This window comes from Mobula birostris, chromosome 22 (genome assembly GCF_030028105.1).
Source record: "Mobula birostris isolate sMobBir1 chromosome 22, sMobBir1.hap1, whole genome shotgun sequence".
In the NCBI taxonomy this organism is placed as follows: Eukaryota; Metazoa; Chordata; class Chondrichthyes; order Myliobatiformes; family Myliobatidae; genus Mobula; species Mobula birostris.
The window spans coordinates 20287533-20310939 of record NC_092391.1 but is presented as its reverse complement, the minus strand read 5'-3'; the positions used below and the strand labels follow the sequence as shown (position 1 = coordinate 20310939).

At 44.0% G+C, this 23407-nt stretch overlaps 1 protein-coding gene across 1 annotated transcript in view; it reads right to left on the bottom strand.

Moving 5' to 3' along the window:
* Positions 1-1295: 1295 nt before the first annotated feature.
* Positions 1296-23407, bottom strand: part of LOC140186239 (dynamin-1) — a 229108-nt gene continuing 206996 nt past the window's right edge. Inside the window, exons 17-20 of the mRNA XM_072240260.1 lie at positions 22751-22862; positions 3151-3327; positions 1677-1918; positions 1296-1524 (exon numbers count right to left, since the gene is read on the bottom strand). Of these exons, the coding sequence (XP_072096361.1) occupies positions 1296-1524; positions 1677-1918; positions 3151-3327; positions 22751-22862 (760 nt within the window). The remainder of the gene's footprint in view (positions 1525-1676; positions 1919-3150; positions 3328-22750; positions 22863-23407) is intronic.

Here is a 23407-nt window from a genome sequence, read left to right as displayed (position 1 = left end):
TCAAATAGCCTCACATGCAGTAATAGATAAGTAAGTGTATTGATTTTTTAAAACTTAATTTTCATAGCCCTTTTGAAATGAGAATTGCACAAATTTGCAGACTTCTAAGCACAATTTGTCTAACCAAAATTTAATACCTGACTAAACTAAATTTTTATGTTTCAGTTATAAAATTCTATTATATAGTGATCACTGGGTCTTAAAGATACTTAATTTCAAGATTGTCAATGAATCTTTTTCTTATTACAGAATGTTAAAAGTAAATTCACTTGTTCTTCCACTGGTTTCTTAACACATTAATCCAGAAAACCATCCCTGAAACATTCCTCCACACTATTACTGTTAAGTTGTTATCGCCAGTCTCTTGGGACTATTGCACCCTCCAGTTATACGTACCTCTAATTTCCAGATATATACCCTACATTGCCTGTCCTGCTTGGGGAGTCTATGAACAAACTCCCACCAATATTTTCTGCCTGGTACTCATCCCAATCCAATCCTAGCTTCAACTTTTCTGAGAGAAGATCATTTATCTCCTTTTATCCTGTTGTTTAAGATGAGGATTGACCCAATTCTTCTTCTTATGTTGTCAATTTTGCTTACTTTTTCTCAGAATTAAGTATCCTGGACTACTTAGACTTCAATCGAGATTGCTTTGCAATAACATCGCTGTAATGCCAATTAAATTTTACTCATTTATTTCTATTTGTGTCATTCATTTACCCATCCTGTTATGAGTTCAAATAAAGAGTCCATGGCTTTGTTTTCTTGCCATTTTCCCCCACTCTGACTCTAAGTGGAAGTACACTCTTATACTTTCAGGCACGTCTTGTTGAAAGAGAATTGATCATGATCCATTTTGCTCCTCTGCAATGTTGCTTTACTTCATGACCCTGTTCCATCCTCCTTACCTCTGTGTGCTGAGTCCATCCTGCAACCTCAAAAAATATTGTGAGAATACCCACCTGGAGTTGGTAAAGCACACTGATTGATTGCTAGATCGGAGTAGGTGACTGACAACTCATTGCAACTCAGATGATCATGGTCTAGGGGGCAACTCAAATTATTCTAAGACCACTGGGTGGAAATGAAATGGGAGATTGCATGGAGAGTTGATATAAGTGTTTGTTATAACCCCTAGCTGCTGCTCAGCCTCGTCCCACCCAAATGGGCAGACCATCATTTCAATAAATACACAGGGGCATCGCCAGGTCAAGACATTGGCACAGTCTGGGATTGTGATTACCTAATCTCCTTCCGCTTCATTTTCTAGGTAAGGCACTTTCAGAGAATTCTTACCTGGGGACCCCGGGCGGAGCTCGGTTAGGCCGGGAGGGGACCTGAGGTGGAGCCCCAAATGAATCGGTCCCAGGTCGAGAGGGGATTGGCGGGGCACTGCCGGGTGGTCCTTGAGGAGGTGGTCCAGAGGGAGGTGGTGGACCAGGGGCAGGGCCACGGGACAGAGGCCTGACAGGGGGAACAGCAGGAGCTCTTCTCTGTGGTGTTGGACTTGAGGTTGGAGATCTAGGGGGGAAGAAACCAATGGAAATCATTAATAATGCAATATCACAGAGAGAAAGAGGCGGATTCGGCATAGAAAGCGCACATCATGGCTGCACTGTGCCGTCTCTTTGCATCAATCAGGTGAGATTGGGGTAGGATTCGTGTTTACCTACCTTCTCCCAGATGGTATTTCCCTGACTCCCAGCCAGGAGTCATCTACAGGTGGTGGGAGAGGGGTGCTAATGGTGCTGGTGTTGATGTCACCGATGATATTCAAGGCTTCCTTCAGCGCATGGTACATCCGTAACATCTCCTCACGGCGCTGCGCCTGCTCGGCAGACTCTTCCATCAGGACATTCTGGTCTGCACAGGAGTAGAGCTGGGCAAGGAGTTCAGAGTGAATGAAGTCCTTCGTCTGTCAGGCAAAGGACACCAGTTAGTCCTGCACTTAATTTCAAACCCTTTTACAAATGACAGCTAAACCACCCGACATAAAGTGAACAACTGGGATCACGGTTATGGTCACAACCAAGCACTGGCCTGGGAACCAGGTCACGTGAGAGTTGCAGCAAAGACTGGGTCAGGAGCAAACCTAGTTCCAGGCTCAGACCACAGGCCAAGGTCCAAGTCCAGATGTGTTCACTCGAAGATCAATACGACGGCTCAAATCTAGGCCCAGAATCAGTCCTAACCCTCCTTGGATCTTCCCAACCAAGTTAGCCTCTAAACTTGTCCAAAACACCAGCTTCTGATAAAAATAAATGCTTAGACTAATAGACTTCCCATAATAGAGACAACCAACAGGGAGGAGCTTGGCAACTTTGACACAAAACAGCAGCTCTCCAGACCTTCACACACCAAATAGGTCCTTCAATGACGGAAAAGTGGAACCAGTGACTTCACTTCTGAAGGTATGACCCTGATCCTAGTGAGATGTTGCAGTAAGGCCTCTGATTGGAAGGATGAGTGTAGGATTGGATTCTCTCACTTGCCGCACTAGGAATGACTTGTTCAGGAATAGCAGGTAAAACAAAAGAGGTGACAATGATATTTAGAGCTCAATAGTCTAAATGCCATTCTCTCCTGGGCAGAGTGGATGGGTGAGGGGTCGTAGTAAAGGTATACTCCTTAAAATACCTACAAACATTGTTTTAAACATAACTCAGACATTATCCTCCAAGTCTGTATCTTTTAAAGTTCAAAAGATAACAAGGAAGACATCAATGAAATTAACTCAGGTTAAATGCATTTTGGCATTAAGAAAGAATTGCATTTACATTCATAAACTTTGGATGTCCCATTAGTCTTCTGGCAACACCTCCCAAACCAGCCCGCTCCTGGATTGGGAGGGACCGCACTTGCATGGGAACATGACCAGACCCAGATCTCCCTCTCACACCATCCCAACCAAAAGATATTACGTCAGTGCTCGGTCAAAATGCAGGACTCCCCGCCAGACCACCAAGATCTTCTCAATGCTACCTCTGGGTGGGTAATCAATGTCTTTCTTTGACAACGGTGCTTGCAACCCAAGAATAAATTTTAGAAAGATTAGTGGCTTAGCCTCGTTTTGCTCTCCCAAGTTCTTTCTCACAAACTGACAGACATATTCTTAAGTAAGTGCAGGGAACCAAAACTGGTGCTCACATTGATGATCATGAGATGCATGATTGTCTTGGGCATGAGGTCCCGGATGGTCTTGTTGACAATACCCATGTATGAGTCAACCAGGTTGCGGATGGTCTCCACCTGCCTCTCCAGCTGGGGGTCCATCGAGTGCATGAAGCTGTCCCCAGAGCCATTCTCTTCACTCTCGGTTTGCTGCTTATGAAGGGGAAAAGAAAATATTAGGTTGTAGCCACAAATAAACTAAAAACTTCAGTGAATCACTCTGCTCTTTAAAGGCCCCAGGGGAAAGGACATCTTCTCCACTGGAGGCACTGAAGTCTTTCTTGTGTAAACTGTTGAACATCCTTTTGGAAATGAGGCAGTGATCAGAGTCCAGTGTCAATATAACCTTACAAGAGGTTTTTGACCTTTGGACCTATCTGATGTTACTAAAAGGCAGAGATTTTCAAAGAGACTCTTCCAAGATATCACATGTTTCCAGGAACGCTATAAATTAAATCATAAACACAACACCACCAGAATATATTGTAAGTGTAGTTAGGCCCTTATAATTACTCACATGGTTCTGGGATACTCACAGAACTTACACATAGTACTGATATGGTCATGAATGGCAAAAGCTTCGGGAGTAAATCCTGGGAGAAAAATCTGGAGCTGGAGTCCCTTGGGCAGTTCTACGTTGAGTTCAACGCTAACTAGCAACTGCCGTGACACTGCTGGTGCTAAATTGTATCGGTCTCTGCCGTTCCTTTGGGTTCACTGGATGCGTGGAGAGGGGAAGCTTGCTACACGGGCAACAGCTTGCTTTCCATATTGTACTGCTCTGGCTTGCGTATCTAGACAGCTAGGATGCAATATCCATGGTTGACCTTGACTGACGAACGCCTTATCATGATCACAAATCACTTGCATAGTCCTTAAATCCACCGAAATTCATTGTCATTCCTCAGACTGCTAAATATGCTTACAGCCTCTAGGCACCACCTAAGGATATTTATAGACACCGATGAGGCCGGATCCCTGACCAGCTAAGACACACTTTCCCTGTCACTCAACTTCCCATCCTGCCCCACCCCAATGTTAAATCTGGCAATATGAAATAGCCCCCACAACTCCTCATTTAATAATATATGCTGCAAACTAAATTTTCTCTTCAATATTTTCTGAAAATAGAATAGAGAATTCTTTTAGTTATTTTTTCTAGAATTAATTATTTCCATTTATATTAAACCTCAGTGTGTAGAGGTTTACAATGGCTGAGAAGGGTCAAATCAAAGAAACGTTTCTCTCAATACGGATTCTTTCTTTGAGCTAAATTTCTAGTCAAGAATGGAACAAAAAAGGCCCTTTCATCTCACCTAACCAGTTAATTCCACAGACTGTGTATAACCTTGCCTTCTCATGAACTCCATCCATAATATTTACTCTCTTGAGGGAAAGCACAGTGTAAATAGTCTCTAATTCTCAAAGGAACTGCTGCATAAATCCAGAAATATTCAACCACCCTCTCCCTGCAAAGATTTGGCCTTTGCCCCTCCCAGGGCACTTCCCTTGCATCCCACTCAGCTACCGTTGGGCCAGATAAAGAATTTCACTGAAGTATTAGGAAGGATAGAAGTTGAGAGTCCATTTCTAAGGCTAGAGAGAACAGAGCAGAGCCTTTGTGTCAAGATGAGGATTATGAAGGAAGTGAAGAGAGATCTCATCATTCAGAGGACTATGATATCTTGGACATTCAGTCACTGAGTACGTTCTACACCACAATCAACAGATTCTTGGAAACCAGTCTAAGGTTTGGAAGTCACTGAAGGAATACCTTCATTCTTTTTCATCAGAGCACAAGAAAACCCAGGGAAGGCCCCAGGGAATGAATAGTATCTCTTTCATAATTGTCAGCTCCAGTGTGATTTAATTTCTAGAGGGACCATCAAACCACTTTGCTCCCTCACTCATACCATTAGTCAGCTGAGAGATTCATCTTCACAGTGCTCCTCTTTCTCACAGCTGATTGGAAAGCAAGCACAAATTTTTCTTAACCATTGGATGATTACTGGCTGTCAATCAAACAAAGTGTCCCCACCCTCCAATCTCTAACACTTGTAAAACAGAACAAAAGTGATAGATATCAATGGCAAAAATGGCAACACTGAGCGTCATAGGAAGTCATTCCTGCCTGTGGCCATCAAACTTTACAACTCCTCCCTTGGAGGGTCAGACTCCCTGAGCCAATAGGCTGGTCCTGGACTTATTTCCTGGCGTAATTTACATATTACTATTTAATTATTTATGGTTTTATATTGCTATTTTTATACGCTACTCTTGGTTAGGGCAACTGTAACGAAAATCAATTTCCCTTGGGATCAATAAAGTTTGACTATGACTATGACTATGATATGATTTCAGGGATTCATAGTTAATTTCTAGCGATCTCCAGGATGTTCCTGAAGCATTAGCAATCCTTTCATTGTGCAGACTCTGGTAACTGTGTATTCCAAGTTCCAAGGAAGTGAATGTTTCATTTCAGAAACAGCCAGATATACACAATTTATTCTCCAAGCCACCTCACAGCTTTTATGACATTGTCCTTAATCACCAGCCAAAGTTTCCTGTTATTAAATGCATCAGTTTCCGACATTGAGTCGCAACTAGTTGGAAAGATATGTTGATATTCAGTGTGCCATCTTTGTAAATGAAGAGGGGGTATGGTACTGGAATGAGGCAGTAATGTCTACATGAGTGACCCCTCCAGCTCTGGGACAGGAAAGGAGGACTACTTCTCACAGCTGTGCAGACGTTGCCACAGAGGGCAATCTCAGCTTGGAGTGCACGTCACCAGTCTTGTCCAATAGTTGCCACACAGCACATGTACCTAGGCGGGAATCTTGTTTGGATTATTGGAAATAGTAACTGGATTATGGGCACTACAATTAGATACTGCCCAACTCCGGCCCCCTAGCCCTGAGTTGATGTAGTAGTAGTAGTCGTAGTAGTATTAGATATGTGATTGTAATATTCATGCTTACAGCAAATATGCTTGTGATCTTAATAAGACAACAGGATTCTTTTTTTTACCAGTGTGAATAGTTTACCTTTTTGATTATTGAATGGAAGCAGATGATTGTTAAATAAAATGTGCATAAATTTACCTTACCTAAATAAGAAGTATTTACCCTAAAATGGTGAGACAATTCAAATCATGTGTCCACAGCCACGGATTTGACAAGCCAGTACTTTATGGTGCACACGATCCTCTATCACGAATACAATGGCCAAGAACACATCATGAATAGAGCATGCACTGTATTAACCACTGGGCATGCAACTCACCAATGGCTTCAGACAGGGAAACACAGCAACCATATCAAGGACACGTGCAAATAACAAAATTGGTTCTAGGTCACGCAAATCTAATACAGACAGACACAACCAGAGGTGGAGCAAAAGAAACTAGCAGTAACTCTGAAATCAGAGAGAAGGAAACTGCTTCTGTTTCAGAAAGGAGGGTAAGAGAGATAAACCTACTTACATTTTCCTTATCCTGGTCATAGGTGATGCAAATTAAACCAATTAAAGGAGGAAGAAAATTCATTCATTCAATTAATCACCCATTTAGCAACTAGGAGCAAGTAGAAAAGAACAAATGAATGGACAAGCAGAGAATTGTTAGAGGCATTCTAATGCACAGCAGACCCACCAGTGAAACAGGACACAGGAAGCGATTGCTGCAACAGAGTTAGCATTCTCACGTTTTATTTTAAATTCAGAATACCAGCACCTCAAAGTACAAGATAAATTGATGATCAAAGTCACCATATACTACCCTGAGATTTATTTGCATGAATTTCATTCCTCCTGTATTTTCTATTCTAAAGGGTTGTGATCAATGTTGCTGGCACTCCTAATCCAAAGTAACACAGACACACACACACACACACACACACACACAGAATTTTGGAGAAACTCAGCAGCTATGGAAAAGAGTAAACAGTCGTCATTTTGGACCAAGACCCTTTTTCAGGACTGAGAAGGAAGGGAGAAGATCTGTTGTGATATGGCCCCTCCTCTTTTTCTGGCCTAAAACAAGAGAAAAATCTGCAGATGCTGGAAAGCCGAGCAACACACACAAAATGCTGGAGGACCTCAGCAGGCCAGGCACCATCTACGGAAAAGAGTACAGTCGACGTTCTGCCCCAATAGATGCTGCCTGGCCTGCTGAGTTCCTCCAGCATTTTGTGTGTGTTGCTTTTTCTGGATAACCTGTTCCGCAAAGCCACAACTGCCATGTTAGGCCAAGTGGTCGTGGAGGTTTTCACTACCCCGAGTGTAACCCTGCCCTCATCATACAACAATCGTTCATGATGGAGGGCAGGAATCCTGGGTGGGTTTTCTCTTTCTCTGCTATAACCAGTGCCGGAGAAGGTTCTGAGAGACGGTAGCTCTGATTTAGAAATCTCCACTCTCTCCTTGTATACAACATAAATTGTTTTAATTTTGCAATTGCTGATGACGTTGTTGGGCAGTTGGGAAATGAAGTGTATTCGGACAATGATACTGCTCAAGCATCTTCAGTTGATTTCAGTAAACACTTACTGCATAAATTATAACAGCCAGAGCTCCTCAAAGGAAGATTGTCAGTATACCCCAGTGTGGAATAAAACCAGAGGTGTGGCGCAGAAAAGAAGGCGTGCTGAAGTTTGGTGAAGTTGCAGTGTGAGCTGCAGATCTCCTTTTAAATGAGAATGTCCGCGTCACAGCGGAGAATCTGAAGAATTTCAGTCCTTGCCACAGGAATTCTGTTGGCTGACTTGGGATGTCTACCCTGATTTGTGATTCTTTGAGCTCACTGTGGCTGGGAAATGAAGCAATCCTTCTCTCTGTCTCTCAGTCTCTCTCTCTTAAACACATAGAATCAATGAGGCATTGAGCAATACAGCACAGATACAGGTCCTTCGGCCCACTGAGTCTGTGCTGTCCACAGTGCCCACCCAGCTAGTCCCAACTTCCGGCTTTTGGCCAAGCACCACCCCTCCATGTGTCCACCTGAGTGCTTCGAAATGATACCAGTGTAACTGCCTCAGCCTCTTCCCCTAACAGCTCAATCCATCTACTCTTTACCCTCTGTGTGAAAAGGTTGCCCTTCAGGTCCCTTTTCCCCTCTCACCCTAAACTAACCTACGCTCCTCCCTGTTTCTGAATTTTCCTAACTCTTCTCTGGACACAGATCTCTATCACTCTATCTGTCCATCCCTCTTTCTCCCTCTCCTCTCTCCCACGACCCCAGAGCAATCAGTGATCATGTGAGCAGGTACCCCACAGCATCTTTCCCTCTTTTAGTGCCTTCTAGTTCTGATAAAGAATTGTAGGTCTGAATCATGAACTCTGTTTTTCTTTTCACGGATGCTGCCTGGCCTGCTGAGTATTTGCATCATTTTCCATTCTTATTTTGACTTCAGATTTCCAGAATCTCCTACGCTTTTCTTTGGGCACAGTAATATTCGAATCAGAGCAAAGATCCCTCTGGAAAATCTCAGCAATGTAAATGGTCGCCCCCCCCCCCAACCCCCGAATCTATCCACCTCTCCACTCCCCTCCCCTACCCAGTCTCCATTCTCACCACCACTACTCACCAACCACAACTGCCTGCTGTATTCCATTTCCCATCACCAGTTATCCGTATGACTGTTCTCTCTCGGACAAAGGTTGCCAGATCGCTGACATAATTAGGAATTTTCTCGTGAACTTGAAACTAGAAGGGCCTGGGGCGGGTCTGCAGTGTTTATTTCACTGTGACTCAGAATAAAGCCCTTCATCCCATTCCATTACAAAGAATCTGGATTTGAATGTGAATCATGAATCTTACAGTCTTATGGCCTACTGCAAACCCCCTTCCTCACCCCACAGCTCCTCGAGACTAGGGCTGAACCTCTGCTGGCAGTGTTGGTGTGATACGTAATGACCTTACTGACAGTCTTGGTGCATGATTATGGGGAACTGAGCAGAGGCCAAGACTGTATTAGCCAGGATATTATTGTTTGATAAAGCGACTCCGGCTTCTTTCCCTTCTGTTTAACAACAGCTTGCATTGAGAGAGCACCTTTCATAGAACACACAGCACAGGCCCGTTGAGCCATGATGCTGTGATGACTTTTAAACCCACTCCAAGTTCAGTCCAATCCTTCTGTCTCACATAGCCTTTCACCTGTGTGCCTTTCTAAGAGTATCTTAAATGTCCACAATGGGTCATCTTCTGCCATCACCCCTGCATGCATTCCATGTACTTCCAACTCTCTGTGTTAAAACTCAGGATAATCAGGGACACGACCCACCCAGCCAACACACTTCTCGTCCCTCTTCCCTCCGGGAGAAGGTTCAGGAGCTTGAAGACTCGTATGGCCAGATTTGGGAACAGCTTCTTTCCAACTGTGATAAGACTGCTGAACGGATCCTGACCCGGATCTGGGCCGTACCCTCCAAATATCCGGACCTGCCTCTCAGTTTTTTTGCACTAACTTACTTCCCATTTTTCTATTTTCTATTTATGATTTATAATTTAAATTTTTAATATTTACTGATTTTAACTATTTTTAATATTTTAAATATTTAATATTTGTAATCCAGGGAGTGGGAAGCGCAGAATCAAATATCGCTGTGATGATTGTACGTTCTAGTACCAATTGTTTGGTGACAATAAAGTATAAAGTATAAACTCTATCTCTGACATCCCTCCCTATACTTTCCTCCAAGTCCTTAAAAGGATGTCCTTTGGTATCAGCCATTGCCGCCCTGAGAAAAGATACTGACTCTCCACTCCATCCGTACCTCTTATCACCTCGATCAAGCCTCCTCTCATCCTCCTCGCGAGCGGCAAAAGCAATGAGACTACAATCAGACAAACCAACTGGGAACATCGACTGTCTATCTCCCCTGCCTAAGCTGCTGGGTTTCTCCAGCGCTTTGTGTGTGTATTAATCAGACAAGGTCTGACACTGAGCCATGTAAGGAGATGTTCGGATAGGTGACCGTAGGAGAGGGAAGGTCATGGTTAGATGGATGGATAGAGAAAGAAATAGGAAAGGTAAATGGAGATATACAAAGTTCAAAATAAATGCATTATCAAAGTACATATATGTCACCACATACAGCCCTGAGATTCATTTTCATACTCAATAAATCTGTAGAATAATAATCATAACAGAGTCAATGAAAGACTGCTCAACTAAGGCATTCAACTGGAGTGCAGAAGACAACAAATTGTGCAAATACAAAAAGAAGAAACAATAATAAATAAACAAGCAATAAATATCGAGAACACGAGATGAAGAGACCTTGAAAGTGAGTCCATAGGTTGTGGGAACAGTTCAATGATGGGGGAGGTGAAGTGGAATGAAGTTATCCCCTTAGCTTGATGGTTGAGGGGTAGTAACTTTTCCTAAACCCGGTGGTGTGAGTCCTGAGGCTCACAGAAAGAGAAAGAGATTGGGATTGGGAATTCTAGAGAGATGCTAGGCACCTGTGGTCATGAACACCACCACTAGCGATGTAATTAAAACCAAGGAAGTGTATTGATGCAACAGTGAGGAGCAGGGACATCACAAACAGTTACTGAGTGAAAGAATCCAATACTCTCTTGCAATGCACACTATGGCTTCAGATTTTCAGCATAATTTGAGGTCCCTCATCTGCCACACGTGGCAAATTCCGTTTTTGGGTTCTGGCAAAGTCATCTGGAGAAATAATGGCAACATATTATTTACTAGGTAATAGGTTTCTGGCAGAAAACTTTAACGAGAGGAATACCCTCTGAACTTATCCAACCCTCTGAATTTATTCCCCATCATGTGGATAGACAGGTACTGTAAGCTGGATAACATGTTGAACTTTAGGCAAGTTCAACCCAATTTAGTGCTTAAATTATTAGTTTCTGGGACTTAAGGAATGCTGGCATGGCCGCATTTATTGGTTTCTCCACATCAGTGGCTGCCTTACATCTCCAGGAGCTAGGGTTCGATTCTGACCTCAGGTGCTGTCCATGCAGAGTTTGCCTGTCTTCCCATGATTACATGGGTTTCCCCAGGTGTGCTGTTAAGGTAATTGCTTATTGTAAATTACCACTTAGTTGAAGGTTAATGCCTAAAAAAGGGTTAAATTACTTTAATGGACATCTGTGTGAGAGATACAAAGAAATAAGAGGAGGATGAACAGGCATGGACCCGATGGGCCAAATGTCCTCATGCAATATTGTACGGTACGAGAAGTCTTTGGTGGGCATTTAGAGTCAAAGAGGATTCAGAGGTGGCAGGGCAGCATCTAAATGGATTCACAAATAGGTCAAACTGGTTGGGTGGTAAATTCCATACCGTGTCTTGCATCTTTCACAGTCTTTACCCTGAACAGGGCAATAATTGGAAATGTGAGCAAAAAAAAAATTCCGTGGTTCAGGCAGCATCCGTGGAGGGAAGTCGACTGTTAATCTTTTGGGTAGAGACCCTATGTCTCTCTAGATGACCAGAAACTTTGATTGTTTTGGCATCCAAATGAACGGTCTCGATCTGAAATATCAACCGAGCGTTTTCCTTTTTGCAGGTTTGAGCTTTGGTCCAGATTCCAGCGACTGTAGTCTCCACTGGCATTATGATATAAGGACATAATTAAGATCCCAAATTATGCTGCATGTAAGGAGTTCTCTCTGTGACCTCGTAGGTTTCCTCCGGGTGCTCTGGTTTCCTCCCACAGTCCAAAGACGTACCAGTTGGACGGTTAATTGGTCATTGTAAATTGTCCTGTGATTAGGCTGGGGCTAAATGGGGGGATTGCTGGGCAGCACAGCTCGAAATGCTGGAAAAGCCTATTCCACGCTGTATCACAATAAATAAAATAAATAGACAGACGGGGAATGCGAGAAAGGACGGTAACAGAAACCTTGAAACATAGATAAAGATACAGAGAGCTATCATGTCAGAAAAAGAAATGGGAGAAGGAAATGACATAAAGATAAAAAGACAAAAGGGAAAGAACAAAAGAATGTGAAGTTAGGAGAAAAGAAAAAACTGGAAAGAAAGAGGGAGGGGGGAGAATAAGTAAGAGCAGTTAACATTTTGGAAAGGACTTCTTATTGACAGCAACTAGCAGGTCCCACCCTGTTACACTCCCTCAGAGGCAGGCAACTCAGAAATGAGTCTCCAGCATTTTATGTTTACGTTCAATGTAAAGTGTTTATGTGTGTTATTGTTTATGTGTCTCTGTGTTTTGCTTTAAAAGAAAATAAAATAACAGTGACCTTAGCCCCTTTTCGTGGTTGTTTACTAGATGCTGCTGTGCTGTAGTGAAGTAGTGATGTCGACAGGACTGTGGTCGACCAGATGGAAGCAATGGAAAGAATGACAGAGTTTCCTATTGTGCAGAGAGTCCCAGGCAAAAACATTCAGCACAGGGACCCTGCCAGATTCCAATCAGCAGCATAATTTAACATTAAGAGAAGGGAAGGTCAGTGGGGAGGTGGGAGAAGGGGAGGTAAGATGTAGGGTGGGGGGAGGTCCTGACATACAAATATCTCCACATAAATTTTTGGGCAGAGGGTGCATGTCTGACTAATGCTAAATAATTTCCCTGTTGAGTGGGGCCTGCCTTCACTCCGGACACTTTGGCAGTGGTCCCAAGGTGTGAGGATTTTTGAACACTCTCTCAACACAGTAACAATTTAGAAGCTGGAACAGACCTCTCCCCCAACCCTCTCTGCCAACAAATGACTTGCCAACCAATAAGCACATCAATAATTATTAAGTATTAACAAAATGGCTTCTGCAATCCTAAAATGCAGGCCCCCCTTACCTCCTGAAGCCCTTCCTTTCTGATTATAACTAAACATTTTCAGATTATAACATGATTAAAAAGCTCACATTTCTATTTTGCCCTTTATTTCCTCATGCTGACTCAAAGAGCTTGCCGGCTAATGAGGTACTTGTATGAAATGGAGCCAATGAGGAATGTGACAGCTAATTTGAGCACAGCAAGCTCCCACAAGCAACAATGAGACAATGACCAGGTGATCAGAGTTCAATGGAACATAGGGACAAAGACCTCCTGTGGAAGAATCTCCAGCACGCACGGGCACCTTTGGGCTCGTTGAATCTACAATGGACCTGATCCTACTTCCAAAGACTCCAAGTCTTGAGCGATTCCCAGTACATACTAATATGATGACAGTTTGTGCCTCCCAACCCTGTTAAGCAGTGGGTTCCAGACATTCCCTCCTCCTTGGATGGAAAAATCCCCAACCAATCCTTCTACTAACGTAAATCATGCCCCTCAGTCACCGACCTCTCTGCCAAGGATTCCTACTATTCACTCTATGTGGTCAATTGTCCTGATATTGAAAGAGGGTTCAGTATTAGCCAAAATGCCTCATATAAAATAATACCATAGCAACCTTTACGTCTGCCCGAGACAGGACCAGGCTTCAATAGTTTTTTGACATACAAGGCTTATAAGGCTCTGCATGAAGATGACGGCACTAACTCCCATGGTACTGATGAGAGCTTGGATTACGATTTCAGGTCTCTGAAAGTGGCGACTTCAGCCTACAATCTCCTGAGAGAGATGCAAGACTTGTATCCACAAGATTTGGCAACTGCTCTGCACGTGACTGCAGGAAACTGCAGAGAGTTGTGGACACAGCTCAGTGCATCACGGGACCCTGCCTCCCGTCTATGGACTCTGTCTATAATACTTGCTGCCTCAGTAAACCGGCCAGCATAATCAAAGACTGCAGCCACCCCAGGTACTCTCTCTGCTACACCCTCCCCTCGGGCAGAAGTTATAAAAGACTGAAAGCGTGAACCACCAGACTCAATGTCAGCTTTTACCCCACTGCTATCAGACACTTGAACAGACCTCTTATACAACAAGATGGACTCTTGGCCTCACAGTCCACCACGTTATGATCTTGCACTTTATCATTTACCTGTGCGGCATTTTTTTGTTAGCTTTTGCACTTTATTCTACATTGTTATTGTTTTACCTTGTTCTAGTTCAATACACTGTGTAATGATTTAATCTGTACGAAGAGTATGAAAGACAAGCTTTCCTCTCTATCTTGGTACCATAAGAATCAGAATCAGGTTTATTATCACCGGCATGTGACATGAAATTTGTTAACTTAGCAGCAGCAGTTGAATGCAATACATAATCTAGCAGAGAGAAAAAAAATAAAACATAATAATAAATAAACAAGTAAATCAATTACATATATTGAATAGATTATTTAAAAATGTGCAAAAACAGAAATACTGTATATTAAAAAAGTGAGGTAGTGTCCAAAGCTTCAATGTCCATTTGGGAATCGGACGGCAGAGGGGAAGAAGCTGTTCCTGAATCACTGAGTGTGTGCCTTCAGGCTTCTGTACCTCCTACCTGATGGTAACAGTGAGAAAGGGGCATGCCCTGGGTGCTGCAGGTCCTTAATAATAGACACTGCCTTTCTGAGACACCGCTCCCTAAAGATGTCCTGGGTACTTTGTAGGCTAGTGCCCAAGATGGAGCTGACAAGATTTACAACCTTCTGCAGCTTCTTTTGGTCCTGTGCAGTAGCCCCTCCATACCAAACAGTGATGCAGCCTGTCAGAATGCTCTCCATGGTACAACTATTGAGGTTTTTTGAGTGTATTTGTCAACATGCCAAATTGCTTCACACTCCTATAAAGTATAGCCGCTGTCTTGCCTTCTTTATGACTGCATCAATGTGTTGGGTCCAGGTTAGATCCTCAGAGATCTTGACACCCAGGAACTTGAAGCAGCTCATTCTCTCTACTTCTGATCCCTCTATGACGATTGGTATGTGTTCCTTCGTCTTATCCTTCCTGAAGTCCACAATCAGCTCTTTCGTCTTACTGATCATTCGTCCCCGCCATCCCTCCCCACTGATCCATTCGTCCCCCCCATCCCTCCCCACTGATATCCCTCCTGGCACTTATCCTTGTAAACGGAACAAGTGCTACACATGCCCTTACACTTCCTCCCTTACCACCATTCAGGGCCCCAGACAGTCCTTCCAGGTGAGGCGACACTTCACCTGTGAGTCGGCTGGAGTGATATACTGCATCCGGTGCTCCCGCTGTGGCCTTCTATATATTGGCGAGACCCGACGCAGACTGGGAGATCGTTTTGCTGAACACCTACACTCTGTCTGCCAGAGAAAGCAGGATCTCCCAGTGGCCGCACATTTTAATTCCACATCCCATTCCCATTCTGATATGTCCATCCACGGCCTCCTCTACTGTAAAGATGAAGCCACACTCAGGTTGGAGGAATAACACCTTACATTCCGTCTGGGTAGCCTCCAAGCTGATGGCATGAACATTGACTTCTCTAACTTCCGCTAATGTCCCACCTCCCCCTCGTACCCCATCCATTATTTATTTATATACACACATTCTTTCTCTCTCTGTCCTTTTTCTCCCTCTGTCCCTCTGACTATACCCCTTGCCCACCCTCTGGGCTTTTCCTTCCCTCCCCCTTTTCCTTTTCCCTGGTCCTCCTGTCCCATGATCCTCTCATATCCCTTTTGCCAATCACCTGTCCAGCACTTGGCTCCATCCCTCCCCCTCCTGTCTTCTCCTATCGTTTCGGATCTCCTCCTCCCCCTCCCACTTTCAAATCTCTTACTAGCTCTTCGTTCAGTTAGTCCTGACAAAGGGTCTCAGCCCGAAACGTCGACACTACCTCTTCCTAGAGATGCTGCCTGGCCTGCTGCGTTCACCAGCAACTTTGATGTGTGTTGCTTGACATTGAGTGCCAGGTTGTTGCTGCGGCACCACTCCACTAGTTGGCATATCTCACTCCTGTACGCCCTCTCATCACCACCTGAGATTCTACCAACAATAGTTGTATCGCCAGCAAATTTGTAGATAGTATTTGAGCTATGCTTAGCCACACAGTCATGTGTATACAGAGGAGTAGAGCAGTGGGCTAAGCACAAAATACTCTGCAGAAGCTGGGGTCAAAGCAACACTCACAACACGCTGGAGGAACTCAGCAGGTCGGGTAGCATCTGTGGAAATAATCAGTCAACGTTTCGGGCCGGAACCAACGAAGGATCCAGCCCGAAACGTTGACTGATTATTTCCACAGATGCTGCCCGACCTGCTGAGTTCCTCCAGCATGTTGTGAATGGGGCTAAGCACACACCCCTGAGGTGCGCCAGTGTTGATCATCAGCGAAGAGGATATGTTATCACCAATCCACACAAACTGCGGTCTTCTGGTTAGGAAGTCGAAGATCCAATTACAGAGGGAGGTACAGAGGCCCAGGTTCTGCAACTTCTCCATCAGGATTGTGGGAATGTTGGTACTAAATGCTGAGCTATAGTCGATGAACAGCATCCTGATGCAGGTGTTTGTGTTGTCTAGGTGGTCTAAAGCCATGTGAAAAGCCATGGAGATTGTGTCTGCTATTGACCTATCGTGACAATAGGCAAATTGGAATGGGTCCAGGTCCTTGCTGAGGCAGGAGTTTAATCTAGTCATAACCAACCTCTCAAAGCATTTCATCACTGTCGATGTGAGCGCTACTGGGTGATAGTCGTTAGGGCAGCCCACATTATTCTTCTTTGGCACTGGTATAATTGACCTTAAGACCATAAGGTATAGGAGCAGAATTAGGCCATCTGACCCATCGAGTCTGCTCTGCCATTCAACCATGGCTGATCCTTTTTTGAAATTTCCTCCTCAACCCCAGTTCCCGGCCTTCTTCCCGTAACCTTTGGTGCTATGTCCAATCAAGAACTTATCAATCTCTGCCTTAAATACACCCAATGACCTGGCCTCCACAGATGCATGTGGCAACAAATTCCACAAATTCACCACACTTTGACTAAAGAAATGTCTCCGCATCTCTGTTTTGAAAGGGCGCTCCTCTATCCTGAGGCTGTGCCCTCTTGTCCTTAATTCTCCCACAGATTATATACATCCTTTCCACATCTACTCTGGCTAGGCCTTTGAAAAGTTTCAATGAGGTCACCCCTCATCCTTCTGAATTCCAGTGAGTACAGACCCTGAGCCATCAAACGTTCCTCATATGATAACCCTGTGACAATAATAAACCAATACAAAACAATATTGAGCTATGACTAACCCATAAACCAGGGGTTCCCAACCTGGGGTCCATGAATCCCTCAGTTAATGGTAGGGGTCCATAACATCAAAAAGGTTGGAACTCCTGCCTCAAACTAAGGAAGAATGCATTCTGTTCTTTCTTTTTCCTTCATGAAATTTCTTTCTCTATAAAGTTTCTCACTGGCACTTTCTGCTATTTTTGATTAAATGGACTAGTTGGAGGCAAGATGAAGAGTAGGGTGATGAAGGGTCTGGGCCCAAAACATTGACTCTTTATTCCTCTCCACAGGCTTTGCCTGACCTGTTAAGCTCCACACCAGCATTTTGTGTGTGTTACTGTGGATTTCCCACATCTGCAGAATCTCTGGTGTTTTCATAAGTAGGGTATTGTGACGAGCCAATTGCCAACCCTCCTCTAAGCTTGTTGTTAGAAGTTGGTTCAGGAAGTACTGACCTGTGCGTCAGGTCCCAGAGATGTGCAGAGTTAAGACAAGAAGAATCCTGTAATAGACCCTAATCTCAGTCCCTGCTTCCCCCTGCCACCACTAACCCTATGTAAATGTGAACCAGATCAGCAGAACTTCTGGACTGCTCAGGTGGATGGGGTTTTGAAATAATCTGCTGATAGAAGTACTTAATAATGAAAAGTGGACCACTTGAGTTAGGTGCCACATTATTCCACAGCTAAACATATTCTTCAGAAAAAGGGAGACAAAAAAGATGGGGACGTGAAATAATCCATCAGTGCCCAGAGTTCCCTCCCAGCTGTCCCAGCACAGGGGTGATCAGTGCTGCCACCAGCTGGTGATACAGTCACACTACACAAGACCACAGGACCAGAAGACACTGGAGCAGAATTAGGTTATTCAACTCATCAAGTCTGCTCCACCATTCTATCATGGCTGATTTATTTTCCCTCTCAACCCCATTCTCCTGCTTTCTCCCTGTAACCTTTGATCTCCTAACTCATCAAGAACCAAGAACTTTTAAATATACCCAATAGCTTGCCCTCCACAGCCGTCTGTGGCAATGAATTCCATAGATTCACCAATCCCTGACTAAGGAAATTCCTCCTCATCTCCGTTCTACAGGGATGTCCTTGTATTCTGAGGCTGTGTTTCCTAGTCCTAGACTCTCCCACTACTGAAAATGTCCTCTCCACATCCACTCTATCTAAGCTTTTCAATATTTGGTAGGTTTCAATGAGGTGGCCCCCACCTCATTCTTCTAACTCTAGAGATTGCAGGCCCAGGGCCATCAAACACTCCTGATACATTAAAGCTTTTCATTCATGGAATCATTCCCGTAAACTTCCTCTGGACCCTCTCCAATGCCAGCACATCCTTTCTTAGACATGGGGCCCAAAACAGATCACAATACTCCAAGTGTGTCTGACTTTATAAAGCCTCAGCATTACATCCTTGCTTTTATATTCTAGTCCTCTCAAAATGAATGTTATCACTGCATTTGCTTTTCTTGCTAATGATGAATGACTCAGCTCTCAAATTTACCTTGAAAAAATCCTACACCAGGACTCCTAAGATCCTTTGAACCTCTGATATCTGAATTCGCTCCCCATTCAGATAGTAGTCTATGCCTTTATTTCTTCTACTAATGTGCATGACCAAACGCTTCCCTTCACTGTATTTCATCTGCCACTTCCTTGTCCATTCTCCTAATAAGTCCAAGTCCTTCTTCAGGCTTCCTACTTCCTCAAAACTGCCGACCCCTCCTCTTATCTATGAATCATCTGCAAACGTGGCCACAGAGCTGTGAACTCCATCATCCAAATCACTGACAAATAACATCACGAGTAGCAGACCCAACACTGACCCCTACAGAACACCATTAGTCACCGGTTACCGGCTAGAAAAGTCCCCCTTGATTCCCACCAGGCAGAGATGGGAGTTCATCTGAGCCCTGTACAGTTCATTGTTTCAACTAAAGGCAGCAGCATGTCTCCACTGCACTGGATAACGTGTTAACAGTGGGAGAAAGTCCAGTTCACAGGAACAGGCAACTCCCTAAAATTAGAACAACATTTTATTTCAAGTCCTGCGGACCTCCAGAAACAACTTTAATGATAGCAGCTTAGAAGTTGCATTAGGAAAATAATATTTGTGGCTGTTTTCTGTGTGTAAATATTTTAAAATGTTGGCACTCATCCCACCTGGCACTTTCTGTCGTGATTCACCATTGTGTGGGCAAAATTTCCTTGCTGTAACTGAACCACACAACGATGTCATCAACATACCTGGTGCGTGTTTCAGACTTCCCAAACCTGAAATGGGATCAAAAGCTTCTGACTTACACCCTTCACCGTTCACTCACGGTTAGAACATAGGACATAGAACAGCACAGGCCATTTGGCCCACAGTGCTGTGCTGACCTATAATCTGTGGCCACTGTGTTAGGTAAACTCCTGCTCATTAACAGAAATATCTAATCAGCCAATCATGTCGATGCATAAAAGCATGCAGGCACTGTCAAGGGGTTCAGTTGTTGTTCATACCAAACACTAGAATGGGGAAGAAATATGATCTAAGTTACTCTAGCCATAGAACAATTGTTGGCGCCAGATGGGATGGTTTGAGTAGCTCAGAAACTGCTGATCTCCTGGGATTTTCACGCACAACAGTCTCTGGAGTATTCAAAGATTGGTGCAAGAACGAGAAACACCCAGTTCTGTGGGCAAAAATACCTTGTGAATGAGAGAGGCCAGAGAAAAATGGCCAGACTGGTTCAAATTGACAGGAAGGTGACTGCAACTCAAGTAACCACGCATTACAACAGTGATGTGCTGAAGAGCACCCCTGAACGTTCAACACATTGAACCTCGAAGTGGATGGGCTACAGGAGCAGAAGATCACAAACATACACTCAGTGGCCATTTTATTAGGTACAGGAGTGGGAACCAGTGTGGTCTTCTGCTGCTCTAGCCCAACTACCTCCTCAGGGCATTCAAAGACATTACTGTCAACAAGTTCCCCCACTCTCAAATGTCCTGGGGTCACCATTGGCTGGAAATCCAACAGGAGTTCGAAAAAGGTAGTAGGGATAGTCTGGGTAATTATAGACCAGTGAGACTTACGACTGTGGTGGGAAAGCTGTTGGAAAAGACTCTTAGAGATAGGATCTATGGGCATTTAGAGAATCATTGTCTGATCAGGGGACAGTCAGCATGGCTTTGTGAGGGGCAAATCGTATTTAACAAGCCTGATAGAGTTCTTTGAGGAGGTGACCAGGCATATAGATGAGGGTAGTGCAGTGGATGTGATCTATATGGATTTTGGTAAGGCATTTGACAAGGTTCCACACGGTAGGCTTATTCAGAAAGTCAGAAGGCATGGGATCCAGGGAAGTTTGGCCAGATGGATTCAAAATTGGCTTGCCTGCAGAAGGCAGAGGGTCGTGGTGGAGGGAGTACATTCAGATTGGAGGATTGTGACTAGTGGCGTCCTACAAGGATCTGTTCCGGGACCTCTACTTTTCGTGATTTTTATTAACGACCTAGATGTGGGGGTAGAAGGGTGGGTTGGCAAGTTTGCAGACGACACAAAGGTTGGTGGTGTTATGGATAGTGTCGAGGATTGTCAAAGATTGCAAAGAGGCATTGATAAGATGCAGAAATGGGCTGAGAAGTGACAGATGGAGTTCAACCCGGAGAAGTGTGAGGTGGTACACTTTGGAAGGACAAACTCCAAGGCAGAGTACAAAGTAAATGGCAGGATACTTGGAAGTGTGGAGGAGCAGAGGGATCTGGGGGTACATGTCCACAGATCCCTGAAAGTTGCTTCACAGGTAGATAGGGTGGTTAAGAAAGCTTATGGAGTGTTAGCTTTCGTAAGTCGAGGGATAGAGGTTAAGAGTCGTGGGGTAATGATGCAGCTCTATAAAACTCTGGTTAGGCCACACTTGGAGTACTGTGTCCAGTTCTGGTCGTCTCACTATAGGAAGGATGTGGGAGCACTGGAAAGGGTACAGAGGAGATTTACCAGGATGCTGCCTGGTTTAGAGAGTATGCATTATGATCAGAGATTAAGGGAGCTAGGGCTTTACTCTCTGGATAGAAGGAGGATAAGTGGAGACATGACAGAGAGATATTATACAAGATATTAAGAGGAATAGATAGAGTAGACGGCCAGCGCCTCTTCCCCAGGGCACCACTGCTCAATATAAGAGGACGTGGCTTTAAGGTAAGGGGTGGGAAGTTCAAGGGGGATATTAGAGGAAGGTTTTTTATTCAGACAGTGGTTGGTGCGTGGAATGCACTACCTGAGTTAGTGGTGGAGGCAGATACATTAGTGAAATTTAAGAGACTCCTAGACAGGTATATGGAGGAATTTAAGGTGGGGGGTTATATGGGAAGCAGGGTTTGAGAGTCGGCACAACATTGTGGGCCGTAGGGTTTGTACTGTGCTGTACTATTCTATGTTCTAGTATCAGCATAAGTACCATGGTTTCAAAAACAGGACAGAGGCTAGGCATCCTGGACCCCAAACCTCAGTATCTGTCCAGAGTATAACGTAGGTAATACCCTCCACTTGCCTGGATACTTTCAATAACTTGACCCAATCCAGCCCTCTTGGTTTTCACCACTCTAAATATTCTTCTCTGCACCAATAATGAACAGTGGCGGCAGGGTGTGGTATCTAGAAAATACACAGGAATAACCCACATACCTGAGTCTGGCAGCACCTTCTGAACTCGTGACCTTGGTCACCAAGAGAGACAAGAGGCAGAGGCTCATGGGAACAATATTGTCCACAGGTCCCGGAGGTACACCATCCTAACTTGTTGTTCCTGCCTCATTGCTGGGTCTAAATCCAGGAACTACCCCCCAACAACCTTAAGGGAGCGCTTTCACCATCTTCTCAGGACCAATTACAAATTTCCTTACATCATAAAGGAGGACATTTGGCCCATTGAGTGTGTGTCATCTTTCAGAATAATCCCAGCAATCCTATTCCCCACCTTATTTCTCTGTAATCCATTCATTTTCACATTCAGCATTTACTAAAAGACAGAAAATGTCGGCCCCACCAGCATCCCACAAAGTGAAAAAAATATATCAGGTCCTATTTCTAGTAAGCTGGAGAAACCACAAAAGTGATTCCTTAAAGTGAGGCAGTTCTAGCCCCAGTTTAGCAATTATTTTGCTGAATTCCAAATTGGCGACAGGGCAAAACACAGCACCCATTCATGTAAGAAACGAGTGAAACCTATTTTCTTGTCAATGGCTTTTTAAGAAGACTCTGACATGCTTAGATCTATTTTATTAAGGCTGATAATAAAACACATGTAGACACATAAAGGATATACATAACATTATAAGAATATTAAAAATTTGCATTTGTAAATATATATTTAAAGACACATAGGTGTATTATATGCATGCAAAAGTACAACAAGTAAGTTATACCTGCACATTATATCTAATGTATGTATTTTGCACATATGAAAAAGACATGCACACGGGTGCACACGTGTGTGTATTTCAGGATACATACCCCGACTCTTTCAGGATAGACACCAGCTCGAAGGAATGAAGCTTTCCAGCTATCCACCTCCTCCTGGGTTTCACAAGCCAGCTCCAGCTGCCGGTAATCCTTGTAAACATTTCTGTCGGAAAGAAAAGTAGTGGATGGAAGAGCTTCAAATTGGGAAGACTGCGAGTAGTAAACTAAAACGCTAAAACGCAATTAGGAGCGTGGAAGTGTGTGTGGGGGGGGGGTGGTTGGTGGGAGAGGTTGGCTTGCTGTCTGTGACCACTGAGGGAGTTCCGGCTGTCGTCATTAATGGTGTGGAGGGGCCACTGCACAGGATCAGAAAAAGCTGCAGAAAGTTGTAAATTCAGCCAGCTCCATCATGGGTACTAGCCTCCCCAGCATCCAGGACACCTTTAAAAGGCAGCATCCCTCATTAATGACCCCCATCAGCTAGGAGCTGCCCTCTTCTCATTGTTACCATTGAGGAGGAGGCACAGGAGTCTGAAGACACACACTCAATGTTTCAGGAACAGCTTGTCTCCCTCTGAATGGACAATGAACCCATGGACGCTATCTCTCTTTTTGCATGACTTATTTAATTTCATTTTCTTTTTTATATATACCTACTGTAACTTATAGCCTTTATTATTATGTATTGCAATGTACTGCTGCCACAAA